The sequence below is a fragment of the Callithrix jacchus genome, chromosome 14 (genome assembly GCF_049354715.1).
Source record: "Callithrix jacchus isolate 240 chromosome 14, calJac240_pri, whole genome shotgun sequence".
Taxonomy (NCBI): Eukaryota; Metazoa; Chordata; class Mammalia; order Primates; family Cebidae; genus Callithrix; species Callithrix jacchus.
Window position 1 is genome coordinate 90,253,425 of NC_133515.1, and position 27,149 is coordinate 90,280,573.

General features: G+C 39.5%; 1 protein-coding gene across 4 annotated transcripts in view; it reads left to right on the forward strand.

The window, feature by feature from the left end:
* DNAJC27 (DnaJ heat shock protein family (Hsp40) member C27) overlaps positions 1–26,037 on the forward strand; it is a 28,356-nt gene extending 2,319 nt beyond the window's left edge. For 2 of the 4 annotated variants that reach the window (XM_002757987.7, XM_008981052.5), the window contains exons 2-7: positions 2,466–2,548; positions 5,268–5,337; positions 11,381–11,545; positions 12,177–12,299; positions 18,154–18,314; positions 21,984–26,037. In XM_002757987.7, coding sequence (XP_002758033.1) covers positions 2,466–2,548; positions 5,268–5,337; positions 11,381–11,545; positions 12,177–12,299; positions 18,154–18,314; positions 21,984–22,116 — 735 coding nt within the window. In that variant the 3' untranslated portion in view covers positions 22,117–26,037. Of the gene's footprint in view, positions 1–2,465; positions 2,549–5,267; positions 5,338–11,380; positions 11,546–12,176; positions 12,300–13,926; positions 14,977–15,450; positions 15,533–18,153; positions 18,315–21,983 lie in introns of those variants that run through there. The other 2 variants (XR_013526749.1, XM_078349808.1) reach the window with 2 other exon arrangements.
* The last annotated feature ends 1,112 nt before the right edge of the window (positions 26,038–27,149 follow it).

Consider the following 27,149-nt stretch of genomic DNA (forward strand, 5'->3'; position numbering starts at 1 on the left):
CCCATCTCTACTAAAATACAAAAAGTTAGCCAGGCGTGGTGGGCGCCTGTAGTCCCAGCAACTCGGGAGGCTGAGGCAGGAGAATTGCTTGAACCGTAGAGGTGGAGGTTCAGTGAGCTCAGATTGCACCACTGCACTCCAGCCTGGGCAACAGAGCAAGGCTCCATCTCTAAAAACTTTTTAGAGATGAATAAAAAAGAAAAAAAATATTTCACTGTGATGATGGTTTTCCAACATTCCGTTTCCACCAGAAAGGTTTTCCTTAGTGTCGGGGCTTTTTATGCATTCCCATAGCAGTTTCTGTGATGTATAAAAGTAGACCCCATCTTACAAATAGGAAACTCTGCTGTGATACCTGAGCCTTCATGTCATCACATTCTCCAGTTTGTCTTTGGTGTTGGAAGTTAAAACATGATTCCCTTTTCAAGTGTGATCTTGAGAGACTCACATGTACATTTTGTGATAGGCAATAAAATCTTAAGAATTCTTAAGTCCAAGAAGGGACTTGTTCCTGATCTCCCTGAAGATCTCTATCCTTTAATTAAGAAGTAGTTATTGGGCCTGGTGTGGTGGCTCAGGCCTGTAATCCCAGCACTTTGGGAGGCTGAGGTAGGTGGATCACCAGAGGTCAGGAGTTCAAGACAAGCCTGGCCAACATGGTGAAACCCTGTCTCTACTAAAAATACCAAAAATTATTTGAGCGTGGTGGCATGCACCTGTAATCCTAGCTATTCAGGAGGCTGAGTTAGCAGAATTCCTTGAAACCAGGGGGCAGAGGTTGCAGTGAGCGGAGATCATGCCATTGCACACCAGCCTGGGCAACAAGAGTGAAACTCCATCTCAAAAACAAAAACAAAAGTAGTTGTTTGAAAGCATCTTGAGATGAACAGAAAAGTTAAGGATACTAAATTCCGTCTAATTCTGACAGAGTTGGATTGACCCTTTGGCTCAATATTGTAAGACCAAGTGAGTCCTCCCTCCCAGTTGGAAATGAGTCATCTACATACAGCCTCTGCCCTGGTCGTATAAATTTGTCTATGTACTCAAGCAATAAAATGATAATTTAATTTAAAAATTTTTGTTTTCAAGCTACCAAACTTTTCTTATTGGTATTGGGAAGGAAATACGGAGACATCAATGGAACAGAGTAGAATCCAGAAATAAACCTAAATACATAAGGAAATTCAATTTACAAAAAAAAAATGTAGTAAAATTTTAGGAAAATAGATATCATTTAGTAAATATCGTTGGAACAACTATCTGCTATTTGGGAATAGGTTGAATTCCTGTTGCATTTCTTTCTCAAAAATAAATTCTAGATGAATAAAAGATTTAAGTGTAACTTTTTAAAACAAACCATTTTGCCTTAGTTGTAAAAGTAGCACATATTTACTCATTTTAAAGGATTTGGAAAATAATAGGATATATACAGGTAAAGCATTTTAAAGTTAAAAATTAAGGAATGCCTTAGTAAATAATCCTTGGCTCAAACAACAAATCAAACGACAAAGTAATTAGCAAGCAATGAAAAGGAATATTTGTATATCATGGACTAACCTATTTTAAAGTTAACTTGGGAACCGTAATTTATTATTCTTGAGAGAGAAAAGCAAACTCCAGAAGTATGTACAATACTCTATGAAGTGGGCACTTTTTACTGCAAGTAGGACAAACCCAATTCAATTGATTTAACAGAATTTTTTTTCTTCTTTTTTTGAGACAGGGTCTCCCTCTGCCATCCAGGCTGGAGTGCAGTGGCACCATCTTGGCTCACTGCAGCCTCGCCTCCTGGGCTCAAAAAAAAAAAAAGGAACTAATTTAATAGATATTTGGAGATGTGGATCTGGTCTTGGCAGTGAGGTCAAAGCTAGACAGGTATTTTGGTGTTGTGATTGAAAGGATAAGAATAAAAGATCTTCAAAAGCAAAGAGCACAAGATTGAGAACTCAACTGAAAACATATACATATTTAGTAATAAGGGAAGAATTTAAAGATAATTTGTCTTAAAATCTTTTAATAATTGTTTCAGTTATTTTATAGTTTTGTCTTTTTTTTTTTTAAACAAAGTTTTACTCTTGTCACCTGGGCTATAATGCAATGGCAGCAATCTCAGCTCACCACAACCTCTGCCTCCTGGGTTCACATGATTCACCTGCCTAAGCCTCCCGAGTAGCTGGGATTACAGCTGCCCACCACCATGCCTGGCTAATTTTTGTATTTTTGTAAAGGTGGGGTTTCATCATGTTGGCCAGGCTAATCTCAAACTCCTAATCTCAGGTGGTCCACCTGCCTTGGCCTCCCAAAGTGCTGAGATTACAGGCTTGAGCCACTGTGCCCAGCCATTTTTGTCTTTTGAAAGTGCTTTTTCATAGTGATGAATGAAGGAACCATAATGAAGAAATATACTTCTTGTCTGTGTGTTCTCAATGTATATTTATTATATGCATATATATTTACCTTTTTAGAGCTGTATTATAAAGCGATACTGTGAGAAAAGATTCGTGTCTAAATACCTGGCAACAATTGGAATTGACTATGGAGTCACAAAGTAAGTATATTGTTTCCTTGGGTTTGTAAATTACATAGAAGTTCAGAACTTTCAAAAATGATCTCTCTTTGCATCAGTGCCCTTGTGCAGGTAATCTTGAAACAGACTTTGAAGATAAATTGGGAAAGATGGGAATAGGAGGCTTTTACAGGTATCTAATGATCACATCATTCATTCAGCCCACATACAGGTATTGAGCACACCCTATTCGCCATGCCTTGTGTTAGGTGTAGGCTGCAACAATGAGCATGTCAACACAAAGCCTAACTAGCAAGTGTAACTTTCTAGGAAACATGTTTCTATATTAACAGGTCCTTTCAGCAGCTGTGTTTTTAGAGCATTTTGAAATATTCTCTCTAAAATGTCTATAAATATTATGTGGAAAATTTTCTACCAGAGAACTTTTCTTATTGGCTTGTGGTCTTCATAGCTATTAGAATCCAACAAAAATGATCTGGAACGAGTAAAGTTGGATCTAATTGGGGATTTACCTGGAGATGAGTCAGGAGGGGGTTGAGCTGGAAGAGTTGGATTAAATTAGCAGGAAATAGCCATAGAGTAGAATTGGGGTAGATGGCACACTCCCTAAACATGAAATTTCAGGCATTCACTATTTTAGCCTTACTCTGGCCTTCCCCCTTTTCTCTTTCCATCCACACTGAACTGTTACCCTCATACTTTTACCTCAGTGCCATTATTCACTCTCTGCTTGGAGTACCCCTGCCAATTTCTTCAAGATATAAAAATTCTCGGTTCCCAGAAGGTCTTTTAAACATGCCCTTTATTGGTCAGGACTCTCTTTGGTTGCAAATGACAGAAATCGTAACATTCTCTATGCTATTTATAGTACTTACCATAAATTGCCTTGTATAGTTATTATTTGTGTATGTTAAATATCTCCTGCTAGATTATAAACTCCCTGTGCCTGGCATAGTGCTTATACCTAATAGGTACTCAACAAATATTTATTGTTAGGTAAGATAGATACATTTAAAGAGGAAGTTTGCCAGATTAGACTAGGAGAGGTAGACTAAAGAAGGTAGACTAAAGTTGTGATGTATAGCTAGCAGAATGTTGATTAGGTGAAGAGTGGAGTCAAGTTTAGACATATCCTTCATGAGTTTTTATAGGGCCCCAGTAAATGGTAAAGTAAAACTCAAGAGTTCTGTGTAATCCTCTTATAGCACCATTTTTCAAGTAACAGCAGCAGAGGGTATTTCTGCAAATTTTCCTTAAAGAATGAAAATTGTAGCTCTTGGCAGTGAAATGTATGAAGCTCTTCATTTGAAATTCGCATTTCTGGCCGGGAATAGTGGCTCCTGTAATCCTAGCACTTTGGGAGGCCCAGGTGGGTAGGTCACTTGAGGCCAGGAGTTTGAGACCAGCCTGGCCAACATGGTGAAACCTCGTCTCTACTAAAAATATAAAAATTAGCCAGGCATGGTGGCAGGTGTTTGTAATCTCAGCTACTTGGGAAGCTGAGGTGGGAGAATCACTTGAACCCAGGAGGTGGAGGTTGCCATGAGCCAAGATTATGCCACTGCACTCTGGCCTGGGCAACAGAGTGAGACTCCATCTCAATAAAATAAACAAATAAAAATAAAATTCACCTTTCTAGTTTTCTTTTCCTCTTTCCTACTTCAAAGCATAGAATTTCATCAGTGACATAGTAGGACATCCTATTTAAGGTAGTTTTGTTCTGAATTCATGTAAGTAGCTAGTTTATTTATCTAAGATGTGAGAATTACCATATTATGCATGGGACCATGGTATATTCAACAGACTATTCTTTTTCTGCCAGAGATTTTTTGGAAGAGATAGTTGTCCCATAATGAGTCGGGAGGATATAATTGGCAGAAACCTATTTCAAACCAACTTAAGCAAAATAAAAGAAAAAGGATATCAAACAAGTCACAAAATCTAGTGACAAGGATGCAGTGGGGCCTCAGAGATGGCTGGAATCAGGGAGGGAGTCTAGACGGGTCATTTCACTACGTCTCTCTCTCCCTACCTGTTGGCCTGGAATAACTTTTAAGCATTCATCTTTGTGTTTTCCTTTAGTGTTTGACTTCTAATGTTCCTTTATCATTTTTCAATGGTGATTTTTCATGAAAAAAAAAAGACTAGAAACAAATAATGCTATGATGTTAATAGTAGTTACTTCTAATATGAATGGTTATTGTTTCCCCTTTGGTTTTATCCTTTATTTCCAAATTTCTGAAAACAAATTCACTATTGCCCTTGCTCAAATAAAGATCACAAGAAAATTAAATAGACATCATTAATATACGTCTTTGTTATTCTACTGTATGGTAACCAAATATAACCAGTGGTAATTAAGATGTCTCTTACTAAGTGAAATGAAACTTTTCGTTTTCCTTTATCTTGCTCCTACTTATCCCAAATCAAATTTTCTTAATACCATAGTAAAAATTACCCTTTGTTGGTTGGGAGCTGTGGACCAGAGAATCTAGAGGTGAGGTGAAGGTGACGTAATTGAGAATGCCTACTCCATGTGGCTTCAGTGTTCTTGAGATAAGAAGGAAGGATCATCTGTCAGGTTGCTGACTACTGTTGTAAAGATGATCTGGAATCAAGAAGAGGCACTAAGAAAGCTTCTTAAATTGCATACACATACCCTTTAAAATTTATAAATGATATTAAGGTAAATGGAGAAACCATGACCTTCTTTGGGATTGTTTTCATTTGAACATTTCAGGGTACACGTCAGAGACAGAGAAATCAAAGTTAACATCTTTGATATGGCTGGACATCCCTTCTTCTATGAGGTAAGAAAGCCTTTGTAACAAAACCTATATCCAGTATTGATGGTGGTGTGGGAAAGATCCAGAATTATCTGAAACAACCACTATTGAAATCATGTGTAAAATTGGATAAATTTAGCTTGATCATGGCTTGCCTTCAGAGCCTTAAGATAATAGACACCTGTTAATCTTTTAGTTTATCCCATTAAATAGCAGTAGGAACTTTCATTGCTAATATTTCAAACATTTTGACTTTAAGAGGACTTTTGCTTTTTACCTCATACATTAGCCTAAAATGTGAAAAAATAATTACATTTATGCTTGGACTTAAGAACTCAATGATGTGACTTCTTTCACATCAGGATACTGGAGTGATCATTCCTATTCATGCCTAGTCATGTGCACTCTTTCCAGAGAAGAAGCTACAGCAACCACTTGGTTTACTTTCATCTGCTTATCACCCCTAAGTAATCCCCAAATGAATCTCATGACCATTTTCTTCTGTTTTTCCTTCCTTGGGCTTTTTCATTTTTCCCAAGGAGGTTTTTTGTTCTTTTCTGGTTTGGCCATTTCACTTCTGCTCTTATCTTTATCATTTCCTTTTCTCTGCTTGCTTTAGGCTAATTTTGCTCATTTTGTTTTAGATTCTCAAGGTGGGAGCTTAGATGATTGATTTGAGACTTTTTTTCTTTTCTAATAAATTCATTTAATGCTACATATTTTTCTCTCAGCACAGCTTTAATTGTGTCTCACAAATTCTGAGATGTATTTTCATTTTCACTTAGTTCAATGTATTTCTTTTCTTTTCTTTTTTTTTTTTTAGACAGAGTTTTGCTCTTGTTACCCAGGCTGGAGTGCAATGGCACAATCTCGGCTCACCGTAACCTCCGCCTCCTGGGTTCAAGCAATTCTCCTGCCTCAGCCTCCCGAGTAGCTGGGACTATAGGCTTGTGCCACCATGCCCACTAATTTTTGTATTTTTAGTAGACATGGGGTTTCACCATGTTGACCAGGATGGTCTCGATCTCTTGACCTCGTGATCCACCCACCTCGGCATCCCAAAGTACTGAGATTACAGGCGTGAGCCACCATGCCCGGCTTCAATGTATTTCTTTAATTTCCCTTGAGACTTTCTGTTTGACTCATGAGTTACTTAGAAGTGTGTTATTCAGGCCAGGCGGTGGCTCACGCCTGTAATCCCAGCACTTTGGGAGGCTGAGGAGGGTGGATTACCTGAGGTCAGGAGTTTGAGACCAGCCTGGCCAACATGGTGAAACCCTATCTCTACTACAAATACAAAAATTAGCCAGGCATGGTGGTGCATGCCTATAATCCCAGCTACTCCGGAGGCTGAGGCAGGAGAATCGCTTGAACCCAGAAGGCAGAGGTTGCAGGGAGCCAAAATCATGCCACTTCACTCCAGCCTGGGTGACAGAGTAAAACTCCATCTGAAAAACAAAGTGTGCTATTCAAAAACAATTTAAAAAAACACAAAAAAGAAAAAATCATACTGTTTAGTGTCCAAGTGTTAAGAGATTTTCCTGTTATCCTTCTGTTACTGATTTCTAGTTTGATTCTATTATGATCAGAGGCTGCCTCAGTGATGATGGCTGCTGACTGATCAGGGTGGTGGTTGATGTGGCAGTTTCTTAAAATAATACAACAATAAAGTTTGCAACACTGATTGACTCTTCCTTTCATGAAAGATTTCTCTGTAGTATGCAATGCTATTTGACAGCATTTTCACCCACATTAGAACTTAATTCAAAATTAGAGTCAATCCAGTTAAATTCTGCTGCTCTTTATCAACTAAGTTTATGTAATATTCTAAATTCTTGGTTCTCATTTGAACAATGTTCATAGCATCTTCACTAGGAGTAGATTCCATCTCAAGAAACTACTTTCTTTGCTCATTGATAAGAGGCAAGTCCTTACTTATTTTTTATTGTGAGATTGCAGCAATTCAGTCACATCTTCAGGCCCCACTTCTTATTGTAGTTCTCTTCTGATTTCCGCCACATCTGCAGTTACTTCCTCCACTGATGTCTTAAACTCCCCCAGAGTTATCTGCAAGGATTGGAATCAACTTCCGAACTCGGTTGATACTTTGACCTCCCCCCTAAATCATGATTGTTCTTAATGGCATCTAGAATGCTTTCCAGAAGGTTTTTACTTTACTTTTCCTAGAGTAATCGCTATAGCAGCTGTAGCCTTGCAAAATGTATTTTTTAAATAGTAGGACTTGAGAGTCAAAATTATTTCTTGATCCATGGACTGCAGAATGGATGTTGTGTTAGCAGGCATAATAAAAACAGCTTTAATCTCCTTGTACATCTCTATCAGAACTCGGGTAACTAGGTGCATTGTGAATGAGCAGTAATATTTTGAAAGGAATCTATACTCTGAGTAGCAGGTCTCAACAGTGGGGTTAAAATATTCAGTAAACTATGCTAAAACTGATGCGCTGTCATCCAGACCTTGCTGTGCCATTTATAGAGCACAGGAAGAGTAGATTTATCATAACTCTTAAGGGCCCTAGGATTTTCATTATGGCAAATGAGCGTTGTCTTCAACCGAAGGTCATCAGCTCTGCTAGCATGTAACAAGAAAGTCAGACTGTACTTTGAAGCTTTTGAAGCCAGGCATTGACTTTTCCTCTCTAGCCTTGAAAGTCCTAGATACCATCTTCCATTAGAGCTATCTATTCTAAGGCTGTTTAATCTACATTGAAAATCTGTTGCTTAGATTAGCCACCTTCATCAATGATCTTAGCTAGATATTTTGAATTAACTTGCAGCACTATATCAGCACTTGCTGCTCCATGTTGCACTTTTATGTTATGAAGATGGCTTCTTTCCTTAAACCTCATGAACCAAGCACTGCTAGCTTCCAACTTTTCCTCTGTAGCTTCCTCATCTCTCTCAGCCTTCATGGAAATGAAGAGAGTTGGACCTGCTCTGGATTAGGCTTTGGCTTACGAGAAGGTTGTGGCTGGTTTAGACTTCTATCCAGACCACAGATAGTTTTGCCATATCAGCAATGTGCTCCTTCACTTTCTTATCATTCATGTGTTTACCACAGTAGCACTTGTAATTTCATTCAAGAAGTTTTCCTTCGCATTCATAACTTGGCTAGCTGTTTGGTACAAAAGGTCCGGCTTTTGGCCTATCTCAGTTTTCGAAATGCCTTCCTCACTAAGCTTAATCATTTCAAGGTTTTCATTTAAAATGAGAGAGATGTGACTCTTCCTTTTTACTTGAACACTTAGAGGCCATTGTAGGGTTATTAATTGGCCTACTTTCTTTTTTTTGAGACAGTTTCACTCTGTCACCCAGGCCAGAATGCAGTGGCACGATTTCAGCTCACTGCAACCTCTACCTCCCAGGTTCAAGCGAATCTCCTTCCTTAGCTTCCCAAGTAGCTGATATTACAGGCATGATATTACACCATGCCTGGCTAATTTTTGTATTTTTAGTAGAGATGGGGTTTCACCACGTTGGCCAGACTGGTCTCGAACTCCTGACTTGTGATCCGCCCGCCTCAGCCTCCCAAAGTGCTGGAATTATAGGCGTGAGCCACTGCGCCCAGCTGGCCTACTTTCAATATTGTTTTGTCTCAGAGAATTGGAAGGCCCAAGGAGTGTGAGAGAGATGGGGCAATAGCCATTCAATGGAACAGTCAGAATATATACTACATTTATTAAGTTTGCCTTCTTAAATGAGCTTATATGTTCATGGTACCCCGAGACACTTAAAATAGAAACAGATATCACTGATCACAGATCATCATAACAGATAAAACAATGATGAAAAGTTTGAAGTGTTATAAGTGTTACCAAAATGTGACACAGAGACATAAAGTGAACACACACTGTGGAAAAATGGCAGCGATAGATTTGCTTGACTTAGGGTTGCCAGAAATTTTCACTTTGTAAAAAACACAATATCTACATACCATGCAGTAAAGTGAGGTGTGCCTGTATGCCTTACATAAGTGCATAAATATCTACATAGCATGCAATAAACTGAGATGTCCCTGTATCGGCTAGGCCCTGTGGGTAACACAAGGGTAGATGCATCAAGATGCATGTCTTCATGTTTCTTCTAGCATAGGAGGGAAGACAGCTGGATATGCTACACACTGCAAAACTGGGCAGGAAGTGATAGCACTATTAGAAGTTCAAAACAGTATGGTCCAGGGGACATAGAGATTAAATTCTGTTTGGCAGGAATGGTGGCTGGATGGTGAGGAATGGGGCAGAGAAAACTGCATGAAAGATACAGCATTATAGCCAGGGCTTGAACGATGAAACATAAAGAGGTGTCTGTTTCCAGATGGAGTTGGGAAGGCATGGGACAGGTTTGGGGAATGAGAGATCATCCAGTTTGAAGGTCAGGGGATAGTGGGAGGATAAGACTGGAAAGGTTGGTGGAGGACTGATCAGAAACTTTTAACATCATTTGAGAGAGTTGGAACTTTGGAGAATAGTTTAAGAAGAAAGAAGTTGAAGGGTTTCGTGTTGTGCATATTGAATTTGAGATTCCAACAGGACATTCAGCTGGAAGAATCTGGTGCTAATTAGAAATGCAGGTCCGGAAACTCGGAGGAGAGGGCTCATCTTGGAGATTCTCACAGTTGAAACTGTACAAGTGGTTCATGTTGATTTAAGAGGAAGGATTCAAAAAGAAAGGAAGGGGGCACAGGACACTTTGGTGGTGGGCTGGAGTAGGAGCAATAGAGAGAAAGGAGTTGGTGAAAGAGAATGTAAGAGCCTAGGGAATGTGACGTACAGGAGCCAAGGCAGCGGGCGTTTTAGGAAAGAAGATACAGTCCATTGTTAACTGCTGTAGAAGGGCCAAGGACCACGAGTCCTGAGGGAAAGGACTGGTGGCCTTCATCATCTTTAGTTCTTTCTGATTTGGTTGGGTTTAACTTTCAGGGATAGTTTCTTAGGTTTCTGTAAACAAATAGGAGCACTAAATTCTTGGTCCAGGTATCTGCCTATGCCCAGAAACCCTACCTGATATGTATAACATGTTTTCATTTCTTACTACATAGCCTGTGTGGGTCTGAGGACATTTGGGAATTTTGTGAAAGGAATGTATAATGTATGGCTTTTGTCAAGATTCTTTCTGGAACTTTGTCCCAGAATCCCCGTCTGTCAATGCTGCTCCTCACCCACCCAACCTCTCTCTGGCCTTAATGCTTGAGTATGCCCCATACTTCATGCTGCCTCTTCCCAGATTTGGAGCCATGCCCCAGAGGCAAGCTGCCATTTCTAATGAAGCATCAAAGGATAATCAGAGAATGGATGCCAGGAAGGAAGGAGAAGGTGTTAAATAGACATTGTTTTTCAGGCACTATGCTAAGTACTTTGCCTGCATTATCTCATTTAACCCTCATAATAACCCTGTGAAGTAAGTAGTATTATCCCCATTTTACAGATGAGGAAACTGAGACGCAGAGAGGTTAAGTGACTTCCCCAAGATCATACAACTAGTAAGTAAGTGTGAACCCAGATCTGTCTGACTCCAGAGCCTGTGCCCTTTTCCTTTGTATTACACTGAGGCTCTGAGTTTGGAGTTCTAAAGCTGGTGTGCAGACCCGAGAGTCAGGGAAGCTCTGCCTCGCACCCTGGGGGAAGCCGGCTTTGGGATGTGATTTATAAATGGCTCTAGCCATTGCTAATACTTCGTGTCATTTTTGCCTTAAGTTCTTTTGCATCGCTCACTCATCTTCTTAATTCTTCCTAAGAAGAACTTTATATAATTGGTATTCTTTTAAGGTCTACTGATAGTTAAAGACCGAGTGCCTCTGGGGAGTGGAACTGGAGGTGGGGCGGAGTGGGGCAGGAGGCCGTTGTTTTACATTATAAGTCCTTCCATACTAATAACTTTTTAGAATGGCATTACTTTGATTCTATAAAAAAACTTCTAGAGACCAGTAGAAACTGAGATACAATAGCAGACACTATAAAAGAACACATTTTGCCAGGTTAATGACTATGAGAGATACTCTTATAACATCACAAAAACTACATTTTGTGCATCTGTCCTTTTATTTGAAGGTTCGAAATGAGTTTTACAAGGACACACAGGGTGTGATACTGGTCTATGATGTTGGGCAGAAAGACTCCTTTGATGCCCTTGATGCATGGCTGGCAGAAATGAAGCAAGAGCTTGGACCTCATGGAAACATGGAAAATATTATATTTGTAGTTTGTGCCAACAAGGTAACCCCTTTGGAAATGGTATGTTCAGGTTACTAGGGGAAGAGTGGAGCTTTGAGTGTTGGGGATCAAATAAAAAGAAAAATTCCTTATTGTGTAATATAGGAATCAATAACCTTTCAAAACATAATGTCCCTAAGACAAAAACAAAACAGCACAGCAACCTAAAACCTGCTATGTCAAGATTTGTATACTTTTTTTTTTCTGGTGCCATACTTGGGGAAGGATGTTGGTGACTGAGGAGGAGCCATGGGTAATCACACTTTGATCCAATTGGAGGAGGGGCATTAATTAGGTGATGTGGACTGGAGAAAGGTATGAAAAGCAGACTATGGCCCCAAAGGTATGGCAGATATCATGAAGCCAACTTTCACAGAACTGAGTAACAGCTGTTTTCACAAGGGGTCAGGTGGGGCACTGCAGCAACAGGCACTAGTCCTACTGCTATAGAATATCAGTCTACATTCAATATTAGGATTTGTTTCTGTCCCTTTAGGTCCTGGTAATTTTACACACTAGTACAGGCATTTACTAAGAATAGCTTTGCCTTAGTAAAGGATTGACAAAGACTGCACTGGGTCCATTCTAGTAGGACAAGGTTGTCATCTTCTCTCTGCCCACCCCCACATTTCAGATTGACTGTACCAAACACCGTTGTATAGATGAAAGTGAAGGACGTCTTTGGGCTGAAAGCAAAGGGTTCCTGTACTTTGAAACTTCAGCACAAACTGGAGAAGGCATTAATGAGATGTTCCAGGTAACCTAGCATTTTGTTGTTTTAAGGTTTGTGTCAAGGCCAATTGTGCCAATTTTTAATTTAGATTATAGGAAGCAAAAAAGTAACAGGAATTTCTCATTAGAATAAGCTCTTTCTTTTCAAAGAAGCTATCTGCTCTCTATTTTAGATGAGACTTAGCTGATCATGAGAATTACCTGAGGAGATTCTTCAAAATACATACTTCTGGGCTCCAGATCTACTGGAAACTTATGTTGCTATGGAGCTCAGGAATCTATATTTTAGAAAAACTCTCCAGGTGATTCTGAGGATCATCAAGTTTAATAACAATTATTATACACCGCTTAATCAGGACAGAGATTTTCTGCAAAGCCACCTTTGGCTAATGGTATTACATTTGTATGAGTAATCAAATAGAAGCATTATTGTGGCAAAAATTGCCTTGCTACAGCTAGTATAATCCTATATCGTAGCCCACAGGGGTGCAGTTAGAGAACAGGAGACTCTCAGTATAGACTCCAGCTAATTACACATAAAAATAAGGCCTCGCCAATCAAGCAGGAAATGGAGGTGCTCACATTGCAACCTGAATGCCACTTTAAAAAACCTCATCTTGAGTAATTTTAAGGGAAATAGGCTATTTAAAACAATAACTTACAAAGGCAGCCCTTAATTATAGATACTTTTGGAAGTAAGTGGTAGTGTGAATAATGTATTTTTCTTCTTATGAATATATCTGATATTTTGGGAGTTTTTAGCATTTCAAATAATGTAGTTACATTATAAAGACTTGTTCTTAATTATTGAGTGGGATTGTACTTAATCTTTTATACTGAATTTCCTTCTCACAAGATGTCACTCCTCCTACTGGAAGACAGATTTCTTCCTTGGCTGACAGGCTGAATTGGCCAAAAGTAGTTTCTATTTCAAGATCAAATCAAGTTGATGCTGGTTTGCCATGCTTTCTATTCTTTTGAGTACATAGAGCTATGTGAGTTTTTACCTATATGTGTACAATAATGATACCTAACCATTTGAATAGTACTTCACCATTCTGGAGAAGTTTACACATTTCATCTCATGCAGACTTATGAAAACAATGTGTGGCAGGTGTTATCATTTCATATATGAGAGCATCCAAGGGTAGTAAAGTGATTCATCCAAAGGTCATAATGGTTAGAAATGAAATTTCTTTCAGCACTTTAAAGATGCTGGTCCATTCTCTTCTGGCCTCCACTGTATCTCATGAGATGTTAGCACTCATTGTGACTCTTACTAATCTCTGTACCTAATGTGCCCCTTTTGCCCCTGGCTGCTTTCAATAGTTTCTCTTTTCTTTGGTTTTCAGCAGTTAGACTATGATATGCCAAGATGTGGTTCTCTTCTTATTTATTCTACTTGAGATTTACTGAGTTTCTAAGATTGGTAGTTAGGTGTTTTTCATCAAATTTGGGAATTTTTTTGTTTGGTTTTTGTTTTACTATTATTTCTTTAGGTTTTTTATTTGTTTGTTTGTTTGTTTTTGGCCACATTCTGACTCTCTTTACCTTCTTGGGCTCCAATTACTTGTATATTAGACCATTTGATTTTGTCCCAGAGTTCCTGAGGCTATATTTATTTTTCTTCCATTTTTTTCTGCATTTTTCAGATTGCATAATCTCTCCTGATTTGACTTCACCACTGACAAGCTACTGTTAAACTCACCAAGGGAAGTTTTCCATTCAGTCCTTTATAGCTCTAGAGTTTGCATTTGGTTCCCAGTATAGTTCCCAGTTCTCTATTAAATTATCTGCTCACTCATTAAGAGTGTATTTTCTTTTAATTCTTTGAATGTATTTTCCTTTACATCTTTGAAATATTTATACTAGCTGTTTTACTATCTTTGCTAAGTCCAACATTTGAACCATCTTAGGTTCAGTTTCTATTTACTACTTTTTTTTCCTATGGATCACATTTTCATGTTTTTTTTTGTATGAGTAGTGGTTTTTGATTAAACACAAGGCATTGTGGATAATATATATTGTAGAGACTATAGATTCTTTTATCTTCCTCCGAAGACTGTTGATTCTTGATTGAAGAAGGTCAAATGTTGATTTTTGATTCCTCAGGAGGCAGTTCAATTATTGACAAATTAAAATGAATTTGTGTTGGCTTGTTTTTTTGCCTTAATAGCAAGGATTTGAAGGAAGCCCAAAGTGTTTCCCAAGCCATTCTAATTTGGCAGGACTCAGCTTCCAAATTCTGCCTCTTTTCCAGATCTTGTTAGCTCTTGGTTTTAGGTTTTGTTAGGATGAGTCTATAACTTTTAAGGCACAGCCTTTCTGTGATACCTCAGTAGATGGTAGGGCTATTAATGAGGGGTTAAGGCAGTATCTCCACTCTGACAAGACTAAACCCTAACATTCTCAGATAGCTCTTCCTCTGGCACCACTAGACCTCAGGATACTGGTTTTATTCTCAACCCCATACCAGCTGTTATCTGGTAAGCCTTGGGTGATCTCACTCTATACATATATAGCCTAGCCTTTGACTACAGACTTATGAGAGACCCCCATATGGACTTGGTGCCCAGCTCTGCCCAGCTCTCTCCTCTCCTGTGGTCTGCTGTGCAGATTCTAGCCACCTCAGCAGCCTCAAACTCCAATCTCTGCCTCTAAGGAGAGGAGAGACTTAGAGCTAGAGTCTGAGCAGACACAAATCTCACTGAGCCTTAGACTACCTCTAAGGCTCAGTGAGATTTGTGTCTGCTCAGACTCTAGCTCTCTGTGATGTGGTCAGGAAAATGGACTCCAAGTAGACAGCCAGGTGATTGTGGGGCTTACCTCTCAGGGAACGGTCTTGCACTTGCTGTTGTCCACTGCCAGCAGTTTTCTTCCCAGTTCAATCATAGTTGATGGCAGCAGGTCTAATCCAGTATTCATTACTCTGTCATGGCTGGAACTCAGACATGAAATTTAAACAGGATTTGATCTCAATCCTAGTATTCTGTAACTTACACCATGACTTGTCTTCTACAACCATGTGTATAGTGAATGGAATCCTGTGCCCTCAGAAATCTGTGAGTATTCATACTTCGGGTTAATTCATAGGCTAGACAATAACCTTAATGATACATACCACTAGCAAACATCCATGAACTGTGATCCCTTTTATGTGGCTTTTATCCTTTTAGATACATCTTGAATAGAACTAATGGATAAATTAGTCTGTTAAAAAAAAGTCTAACAAGAAGAGAATAATTACACTATCTATAAGTAAGTACTTAAAAGTAGTGCTTTCCTGCTGGTTCAATTTAATAAATATTTTCTTTGTTTTCTATCTATTTAATAGACATTTTATGTCAGGAAGGAACTTAGTTTTTGATACTGTTACTAGAGAGAGCAATATTAAAATAGAGTAAAGCTAAGCTAATACTTCTTGTGTCTTGGTCTCTAGTGGTATTCCTTTGACACCCCTTTTCAAACATCAAGGCTTCTTGTTAGGTTACCAAGTTGATTAAGTATTATTAGAGATAAGAAAGAAGAGTCGAAAAGAAAGATAAAAATATTAGAAGGTAACAGGAACTTTAGAAGAATCTGAAAAAGAAGAGAAAAAGATTTTTAAAGAAATTAAGAGAAGAAATATGTCTATTTAAAATTAGCTATGGTGTGGTAAATGAGTATTATTCAATAATAATTACAGTACACAGAACATGAAACATGAGCAGGTTCAAAAAAGCCTTCACTTAAAAAACTAGAAAAGTATAGCCAGGTACATTGGCGCATACCTATAATCCCAGCTGCTCAGGAGGCTGAGGCAGGAGGATCACTTGAGCCCAGGAGTTTGAGACCAGCCTGGCCAGTGTAGACCCTGTCTCACAAAAAAAGAAAAAACAGGCCAAGCACAGTGGCTCATGCCTGTAAGCACTTTGGTAGATTGAGGCAGGCAGATCACGAGGTCAGGAAATCAAGACTATCCTGGCTAACACAGTGAAACCCTGTCTCTACTAAAAATACAAATAATTAGCCAGGTGTGGTGGAACATGTCTGTTGTCCCAGCTACTCAGGAGGCTGAGGCAGGAGAATCGCTTCAACTTGGGAGGCAGAGGTTGCAGTGAGCAGAGATCGCACCACTGCACTCCAGACTCCAGCCTAGGCGACAGAGTGAGACTCTGTCTCAAAAAAGAAAAGAAAAAAAAAAAATTGTAAAAGTGGGCAAAGAGACTGGGTGTGGTGGCTCATGCCTGTAATCCCACCACTTTGGGAGGCGGAGGCGGGCAGATCACCTGAGATTGGGAGTTTGAGACCAGCCTGACCAACATGGAGAAACCCTGAAAAAAAAAAATACAAAATTAGCGAGGTGTAGTGATGCATGCCTGTAATCCCAGCTACTCATGAGGCTGAGGCAGGAGAATCACTGGAACCCAGGAGGCAGAGGTTGCAGTGAGCCAAGATCACGCCATTGCACTCCAGCCTAGGCAACAAGAGTAAAACTCTGTCTCAAAAAAAAAAAAAAACTGGGCAAAGAATATGAAGTTTGCAGAAAAAGAAAAGACCATAAGCATTTGTAAAAATATCCACTTTCACTTATAATTAAAGACATGCAAATCAAACTATATTAGATGTGTATCAGATTGGCAAAAATTAAATTGTTTGATAATTGCCAGTGTTAATGAGGATGTGGAGAAACAGGCACTCTTTCACACACACACAGTGATGGGAATGTAAACTGGTACAGCTTTTTTTGGACAACAGTTGTCAGATTCAAAAATTAAAATGTGCATACACTCTTGCTCAACAGTTCTGCATTTAGGAATTTATCCTAAAGCAGTATCTCCACAAGTGTACGGAGATGTATACACAAAAGAAAAATTTACTAAAGCACTGTTGGTAGTGGAAAAAAAAACAACAACTAGAAACAACTGACTTGTCCAAGAATAAAAGTTGGTTACATAAATTATGGTACAACCACACAATAAAATACTGAACGGCCATTTAAAAGAACAAAGAAAGTCTCTATTTATAGCTATAGAAAGATTCCAGGATGTATTATTATGTGGAAAAAAATGCAAGGTGCTAAGATGTGTATAAGCTGATCTCCTTTAGGTATATGTTGAAAGAGTGTGGATCTGTGTGTATACTGGCATAGTGATGGTAAATTTTTCTGGAAGGATGTTAAAAAAAAATTAACAATGGTTACCTCCAGGAGAGGAACTTGAGGCACAGAGAGACACAGTTTTCATTTTACACTTTTCTTTACTATTTGTATTTTTCTAACAGTGTTCATCTATTACTTTTGTGGTTTTGGTTGGTTGATTTGTTTTTGAGACAGGGTCTGGCTCTGTCATCCAGGCTGGAGTACAGTGGCATCATCTGGGCTCTCTGCAACCTCCACTTCCTGGGCTCAACCCATCCTCTCACCTCAGCCTCCCAAGTAGCTGGGACTATAAGTGTGCACCACCACACTCAGATAGTTTTTGTGTTTTGTGTGTTTGTGGAAATGGGGTTTTGCCATGTTGCCCAGGCTGGTCTGGAATGCCTGAGCTCAAGTAGTCTGCCTATCTTGCCTTCCCAAAATGCTGGGATTAGAGGCGTGAGCCACCATGCCAAGCTCATCTATTACTTTTTAACTTCAAGTGTCATTATCTGAAAGTAGGATTATTAGCCACTTTAATTTCATTCCTTATACTTTTTGTGTATTAAAATGTGAATATATATATATTTATATTTATATTTAAATAGTATAAAAGAAAAAAATCTTCCAAAGTATGTATTTGCTTTATACATGACTTCTAAGAGTTGCTGGAATGTATTAAAAGTCTCTTAAGTTGATACTTAAAAGGAATTCTTATTTTCACCAAATCATTTCTACACTGGGATGTGTTTTCTTTTTGCAGACCTTTTATGTATCCATAGTTGATTTATGTGAAAATGGCGGGAAACGCCCTACTACAAATAGCAGTGCTAGTTTCACCAAAGAACAAGCAGATGCCATTCGCAGAATTCGAAATAGTAAAGACAGTTGGGACATGCTGGGAGTCAAACCTGGGGCCTCAAGGTAAGTGCTCTGGGATACTCAACACTGAGTATCCCATCATACAGTATTCTATCATACAAAAAGACTCCACCACCAAAATTATAGGTGCAGTGTATCTTCTTCCAATTGGCTGGAAATGCAAAGATGTATAAAAATATATTAGAATGACTCTGTTTCACTAAATTAGCTGAATACCAGAGACAAAATAGAGGACACAGTCGCCTGCTAAGAAAACTGTTGTAAATGCTTTATGAAATGGTATGCTCTGCTTTTGTGTTGAACAAGAAGAGCCTTGAAGTTAGCACACCTTAAAAACTTAACAAAAGAGAATCCTTAAATCATAGAATGTTAGAGGAGGAAAGCATGTTGGCAATCAACTTGTACAAAGCATTTCATTTTACTGGTGGGAAACTGGGATTCAGTGAGATTAAACATGTTCAAGAATCCCAGGAGTTAGTGGTATCATTGGTTCTTTACCCTGGAACACTGTATGTTCATCTGTCTCTGTCGTTGTCTCTGAAGCCCTGTAAGTTCCTCATCTATGTGTGTATTTTTAAATTTAAATTTATTTATGTATTTATTTAATTTTTTTTGAAACAGAGTCTCATTCTCTCACCCAGACTGGAGTGAGTGACACAATTTCAGCTCACTGCAACCTCTGTCTCCTGGGTTCAAGCGATTCTCCTGCCTCAGCCTCCTGAGTAGCTGGGATTCTAGGCACGAGCCACCATGCCTGGCTAATTTTTGTATTTTTAGTAGAGATGGTGTTTCTCCATGTTGGCCAGGTTGGTCTCTAACTTCTGGCTTCAGGTGATCCACCCACTTCAGCCTCCCAAAGTACTGGGATTACAGGCATGAGCTACCACACCCAGCCCCCTGTGTGTGTATTTATGTTAATTATTTTGTTTTAGTCAAAAGAGTTATTCAAGAAAATAATACAGTCACTATTCTTTGTTTCTTGTACAAAACTTAAATTATTATTCAGTATGGTTATGTAACTTTCGGTGGTCTAATTCTACCATTACTACATATGTTGTAATTTATGTGTCTTATTTTGTACCTTGGCTCCCCGCATTTACTTCACCCTTCCTACTTTTTCACCTTGGTTCCCACAAAAGAAAAAAATCATGTCTTGAAATTGCCATGCAGCACCCAAAGGACTAAATATCTCTTCTCCATTCTGGCCTCACAGCATATCTTCAAGTCTAGAAGGAAAGAGGGGAAGGGAAGGGGAAGACTGCTACTGGTCACACTCACTCACCAGGTGATATTGAGGATGCTTTAAACCTGTCAGGGAGTTCAGGTGACCTCACGTGTAGAGCACAGAGTTTATTGAGATCTTATTTTTTGTTGTTGCTCAGTGCTATGCTCTTGTTTATTGTAGATTTTTAGTAAGTTTTGAAATTGGAAAATGTGAGTCTTCCTATTTTGATTTTTTTTCCCCCAAGATCATTTGACTATTATGGATCTGTTGTAATTCCATATATATTTTCAGATCAGCTTCTCTATGAAAAAAAAAAAAAAAAAAGCCAGTAGGGTTTCAATCAGATGGCACTGAATCCGTATATCTGCATCTTTTAAATTTCTTTTTAGACCTTCATAGTCTCTTTCTGAATTCTTCTGTGTCATCTCCAAGGGATACTGCCTCTAAACTTAAGAAATGGTTACTTTGTCTACTTACTAGTAGACTTAGAACAATATTCATTAAGGGAGAAGAAACTTAGGGTTCCTTATGTATTCACTTTGCTTAATTGGAATTTACTAGAACTTACAGACCCCCATAGGGTCCATATCCTTAACCAATAGAAACATGTGCTTCTCTTACCTTTGTTCCACTGGGCCTAGCAAACTAATTTTGTATGGCACCGAGTACATTTGGGAAAAAACCTTAAAATATTTTTTTCTTAAGTTGTAGAGAGTTTTGATATTTCTTGAGTGTTAACTGTGTTTACTGTTCTTGAACTTTAATAAAATCTTCATCTTCAGCAGAATTGATGTAATTGTTACATCTTGAGAGTTTCTGCTGCTACCTGCACATCTTGAAAGGCACTCTTAATGCAGAGGACCAGGTGTAACTACTGACCCAGTGTGGACACCCTCTCTCAGGAGGCAGAGTGGCTGGAAGGTCCCTTCCCAGGACTCCCTCATGGAAGAAGAGGATGCAATGCCTTCCTCAAGGACACAGGGTCTTTAGGACAAATAACAATTCTGACAATTCAAATTGCTTCAGAGAGGGAGAATGTCATTCTTATTAGCAAAATTATCAAAGTTACACATGTAGAAAAACAACACTCAGGGCACCAAGAAGGCCCCCACAGAGCAGCCTTCTGAAAGAATGGGGTTCTTGCTAAAACAAGAAAATTCAGAACCACTCTAAGAGCAGAAAGTAGAAAAGGCCCTAAAATGTATACCTAAGATTTGGAGAACTGTTAACATGACCCTATGACTTCAGTCTCTCCAAACTGAAACATAAAACTTGCCGTCATAGCCAAGGTATCAAAGGTCATCTCCCTGATTTAGAGAGCCACATTAGAAATCCTTCTAATAAAAAATAAAGGAGAAAGCCTATAAGCATATAAGGAGAAAGGCTATAAGCATATCCATGCTTATAGGATCACTGGAACCCTGAATTACAAGAGGAAGGTGGGAAATAAAACCATCTGGTAGAGACAGAGCTTAATCTGACCAGGGGAGTGGTTGGGTACTTAGATCCCTCTGGGAGGCCTGACGCCTGAAAGTGATGACCAGTGGGGATGGGACAGGACTATCCAGGCCCCACCCTAGCCAGTTTCTGCTATTTGAGGAGCTCAGAAGCCTGCAGCTCTCTCCTGGAGCGCTGCTGGTTTATGGGAACTACTGGATTGGAGAGGCACTCTTACAGCTCCTTACATCTCTGGATAATACTGATCTGTGTCATGTTTCTTCTTTCATCTCAGTGAGCTCATTGTCACTCTGGTCTACCCCTTTCCAGCATCCCTTGCTTTCTCAGTGATATCACCTTCTTGGGCCTCAGATTCCTCATGACCTTGACCCTGGAGCTCATTTCAGCCCTTTTCCTTTTATCCTCTCCTCCTGGATACTCAGCTCATCATCCACTCTGCCATTTCGTTCTTTATCTTTTATCTTCCCTTGTTTCCTTCCATAAACACCTTAATCTAAACTCTTTTACTCATGCCTGGGTTATGTAACAACCTCCTGTATCCTAACTTCAAGAAACAGTTTTCCCAGCACACGATTGTCGTGAAACACCTACCGTTGTGATTATCAAGCCCAGGTGCTGAGGTTGTTTTGCTTCCATTCCAGGCCATTGTCAGCTCTCTCCCAGACCCCTTCTTTCAGAAGATGACTCTAGTGCCTTCCCTGGTGCCCAAGCCCTTATTTTTTCAATCAGCAAAGATATGCTGAGTGCCTGCGAGGTGCCAAATACTGCCTGTTTTCATCTGATCATGCTTTTACTAAGTGTTTCATTAGCATTTATATACTTTTTGCATTGTGTACTACTTTGTATTATATATTGCATATTATTTATTGGTTCAATGTCTGTTTTCTAGTCTTTTAATCTTGCCTTTGAGAAAGGCTAATAATTTAGGATATGTTTACTGCAAGAGATATTATGTGTATCTGAGCAGCTAACATGCAGTGGGTCGGGCTAACTCTGTTACTAACACAGATCTTCACTTCTTTTCACAGGGATGAAGTCAATAAAGCGTATCGAAAACTTGCTGTGCTTCTTCACCCTGACAAATGTGTAGCGCCTGGTAGTGAAGATGCCTTCAAAGCAGTTGTGAATGCTCGGACAGCCCTCCTGAAAAACATCAAGTAGAAGGTAGAGAAAAAAGCCAAGTGCGGGACTCAAGCGCAAACAGACTTTCCCTAGAGGTGAAATAACCAACATGAAGTTTTCCTTCCCAGAATCTCACTGCTCTTTTTATTCATTTGTGTATTAGTAATTCAGGTGTCTGTTGCCATTTCATAGGCATTTTACTGAGAGATGATCTGCACTTGTATGAAGTGAAGAGAACTGAACGTCACTTACACCCTTATACTTCATTTCATATATCTAGATAATCTGATTTTTTTTCTCATTCATCAGCTCTGTAATTGTAGCATTCCTTAGACATTTCACTTGGGGAAATGCACGAGGTTTCTGGAGGGAGGGAAGAGAGGACAAGAGGACCCTTTCACTTTTTCTTTTTTACTCAGTTCATCATCAGAGAAGAAAATAACAAAAATGGAAGCAAAACATCAGATCCCCTGTAAGTTTAGTGTGATCTTAAAGACAAGGTGCTGCTTTTACAATGAGCTCCTTAGGTGGTATTTTAACCATCGATCTGTAATGATGACTCTTGGCAGCCCCTTGGGAGTTTGTAAAATGAGGTGATTCAGTTCTGAATTGAGCAGTCCTTTATGACATTCACTCTCTTCCCCTTCTGCAGCCACCAGGGGGAGAGACAAGCCAGTCCTAAGAGAAAAGGTGGTGGCAGCCACAAATTCTAGGTACATTGGTTGCTGCTTATCCTGCCCCTGGATCTGAGGCCTTTCCTTTGCCATACAAATGGTTGCTGATAGCAGTAGAGAGCACTGTGCACCTGGGAATGAGGAATCAGACCCCAAGAAGAAGTACTTGCAGAAGCCAGGCACAGTAGTATCCACCTATAGTCCTAGCAACTCAGGAGGCCAAGACAGGAGGATTGCTTGAGCCCAGGAGCTTGAGTCCCACCTGGGCAACATAATAAGACTTTGTCTGTTAAAAAAAAAAGAAAGGTACTTACAGGTCACACTTGAAGATTCTGCACACATCGGCAGAGAGAAAGGCCAGCCAAGCTTGGGGCAAGCTTGATGCATGCAGTAGGAGAGACTTCTTATGAGGCTTAGCCCTTGTCTTATTGCCAGCCTTTGCCTCAGGCAGGTGGGAATGGCAGGGTCACTCTTCTGCAAAGCTGGCCTCTTCTACACTTCCTCACCAGTGTTGTTTCTTCCTTTTTTTTCTTCCCCTTTCCCTCTTGTGTTTTTTCTGAACCCTGCATCCACCATCATTTCTCTCCTCTTGAGTCCCTGGCTTCTGGCCACTGCCTCCTCCCTTTTCTAAGCCTTGGCCAGGGCCCGGTTGACCAGAGACAAGTATGGATCCTTTGGCTGCCAGTCAGGGGAGATCTCGGGGCCTCTGTGGGGAGGAATCTCTGTAATTCCTGCTTGGGCTCCAAATCTCTAAAGAGTGGTATTTTTAAACTATAGCTTACAAAATACATTTTCTGGCCACAGTCTCCTCCTCTTTGGTGTACAGGGATAGATGAAGTTCACGTATTAGGACTGGCACTCCTTTCCCTGCTTATGGAACCAGTCTCAGCACTTGACTCACTACATCACCACTCTTGTTAACATCACTCATTTTGAGCTGCAACCACACTAATTCACATTTTTATATACTTTCAATTAGCTGACTAATTGGGGCTTGAAAGTATGTAAAATATTCTTATCTTGTGAATTTTAAAAAGCTATCCCATATCAATTGCCAAAGAGTGTCTACCTTACCACCTAAGAAGAAAAGCCACCTTCTTCCAGTCCAAGCCCACTGCAGTCTTGTGGATTTTCCACGCAGCAGCTTTTCACTGTGTGACTGTACTTGGGCTACACTGGGCTTGTTATCAGGAAACCAGAGCATTGCTTTATCCTATCAGTTTTCAGCTTGGCAATATCAAAACAACTTTTTAAATAAACTGTTTGATATATGTCAACGAGGTTTTCCTCTGGCCTTTAACTGGCTTCTGAGGCTATAGAACTTCAACCCAGAGTTCTTCGGGACCTAAATTTTCCTTAAGGAAGGCCTTTATCATGCCGAAAGCACTCAGATATGTCTTCCCTCACAATAGAATGTAGAAGTATATGAATGAGGGATGAGCATGGTAGCGTTAGCCCAGATTGACATGATAACTCAATGTGAGGCACTACATGAAAGCTGGTGCCAGTTTTCATCACTGTTATTAAATACCAGATTGGTAACGTCATTCAACTATATTGCGCAGATGAACAATTATAGCAGAGAGCATTCATTAGTGCTTCCATTCATATCCTTACATGTGAGTTGCTGAAATATTCCTGAGCTTGATTCTTAGGGCTTGGAACTCAGTTTCCAGCACCATCATTATTAATATTAAGAATGGCCATAGAGCACTTCATTTACATAAAAGGAATAAAATAAGCAAGTTAAGCTTCAGGGTCCTACAATTTTTGATTTCTATAATCCTTCAGCAGAATGTGAAGAAATAACAAAGTGTGATTTGTAATAGAAAGTTTTTGGCACTAACTTCATGCAAAATTTCACAGACCTCTGTGCATTAATTTAAATTCTTGGTGCAGATGTGTGCTTTGCAGTTCAACTTTATTCAAAATCCTTCAGCCAGTTAGGATTTCAAAATACATTAGCAAGAGTAACAGCTGGCAGAATAATTACAATGGCTAAAATGTTTTTATAGAGAATCTTGTTTTTCAAAAAAGAATAAAAAGCTTGAATAGCTATTATTGAAGAAAAGCCATGTCTTCAACATCTGAGTCACCAAGAAGTAACACTTTTTAAACTTGTTAGAAATCCCTGGAGGGATTTCAAATTCATCGTCTAATCTACCTAAGCACTTTAAGATACAGCCTCCTTTTGTTCATCTGTTCCTCTTCATGCCTCCTTTTGGATTGATATCTCAGCTGTCAATATTTCTTTGACTTTGGCTTTGTCATTTTTATTTCTACATATAAATGTGTCCCTGGTTTTATTAGCCTGTTAATTTAAAAGTACAGACTTGGGGGTCATTGTGTTGCTACCCAAGAGAAATTGCTACGGTTCTGTAGATTGCACATCCTTCTTTAAGGCATACATTTACCTCAGGAAACTTACCCTAGTAGGTTCTGATATACTGAATTCTAAACTAAGTGACTATTTCTTTATACCTATAAACTAGTACCTGATTCACTGTTAGCTAAAGGAGCCATAGATAAGGCAGCTAAATTTCTGAAAGATAGCCTGAGTAAGTAGGCAGCCACTACAAGCTCCGAATCATAGAACGACAGCATCACAAGGGGGAGGGAGGGATTTGGCTCTGAAGTTAGAAAGGGTGGAGCTGTAAGCCATGTGCATGTTGCCTTTGAGAGTGACAGTGCCCCTCTTACAAGTAATTCCACTAGGCACGGAAATTCCAACCTCCTTTGCTACTGTACCCCATCAAGCTTACTCTGAATCAAAGTTTTTGTAGAACTTTTGAAAATGAACTTAGCTGCAAAATATACCTAACCACCTTCCATTGCAAGCTTTGTAAAGTGAAGAGAGGTTCATACTTCTCATAATTGGTATTTAGCACAATTGGAAGACACAGTTATATTGTCTGTATATTGTTTTTTCCATTAAAATTTTCTAGTGAAGACAAAAGCTTACACTTGTGACATGGATAAGTGAGATGGTGACTAACGAGCAGTGCAATATTAGGCGGTGCAATAGAGGTCCTATTGGAGAGATGAGTTTTGCTGGGGAGCTGGACAGTGTTGGTTAGCTTCCTACATTGATTGCTCCTGGGCATTCTTCCCCATTAACTGAAAGCAGAGTCTATCAATGAGCTCTTTGCTCTTACAAGGTAATTTACATATTTCTTTCTGTTGAAATAACTGAAAATGTTAGATCTACCAGTTGTTTATGTCTTGTAAACAGAGTGTCATATGTATTTAAGTTGTGTATTTTTATAAAATAAAGCCAAATATCAAACATCGGTCTGTGGGCTGCATTTAGTTGTGGAAACACTGATCTTTAATGGAAAACATACTAGGCTGGAAGCCAACAGTGACCCTCAGTAAGACATTCCTGAGAATGGCCCACCCCTCTTTCTGGGGAGCTACTCTGTCCTCTTTGTCCTGCTATCATGGTCTAAAGGAGAGACTTTCAAAATGTTCGAGTTTTTTTTTTGAGATGGAGTCTCACTCTGCCACCCAAGCTGGAGTACAGTGATGTGATACTGGCTCATTGCAACCTCCACCTCCCACATTCAATCAGTTCTCCTGCCTCAGCCTCCCAAGTGAGTAGCTGGGATTATAAGTGCCCACCACCACGGGTGGTTAATTTTTGTATTTTTTAGTAGAGACCGGGACAGGGTTCCATCATGTTGGTCAGGCTGGTCTCAAACTCCTGACCTTAAGTTATCCGTCCTCCTCAGCCTCCCAAAGTGCTGGGTTTACAGGCATGAGCCACTGCACCTGGCCTCAAAATGTTCAAATTCTTTTCTATCCTTCCTTTATGGGTCTCAGACACCAGTCCTCAGGACAGGACTCTGACCCAAAATAGGTCACTAGGTGTCCCTCCCTAGCATCTCTCTAACTGGAGCTAGGAAGATACATTTTCTCTCAGAAAAGGAGGATAGGAGTCCCAGTGATGCCGACAAACTTGATTTCAACCTCATGGAAAAAACTTGAGAATGAAGCAGCCATCCAGAGAGAGGCAGAGTCCTGATGGTTTTAAGGTTTTCCTTCCAGTGCTTGAGGGAGGTCCCGTGAACTTGTTTGTCAAGTTAATCAGCCACCCCAGAGTCCTTCCACTTGTTTACTGCTTCAGTTTAGTTGGAGTTTGCTTTCTGTTACCTGCAACCTAAATAATGTTAAAGAATAAAAGCCAACAAGGATGGTGAGCAGGGCTTAGAAATCTGTGGTCTATAGACTAGTAATAACATTTGACAAGTGTAACATTTTATATATGAAAATATATCCAATTACTTGGTTTTTCTCAACTGGGGTCTTTGGCTACTTTTTAAAACCATAACCAGTTATAAATGGAAAAGAAAAATTGGGCTTAACTCAGTTTGTTTCAGGGGCAATTTAAGATGCAGA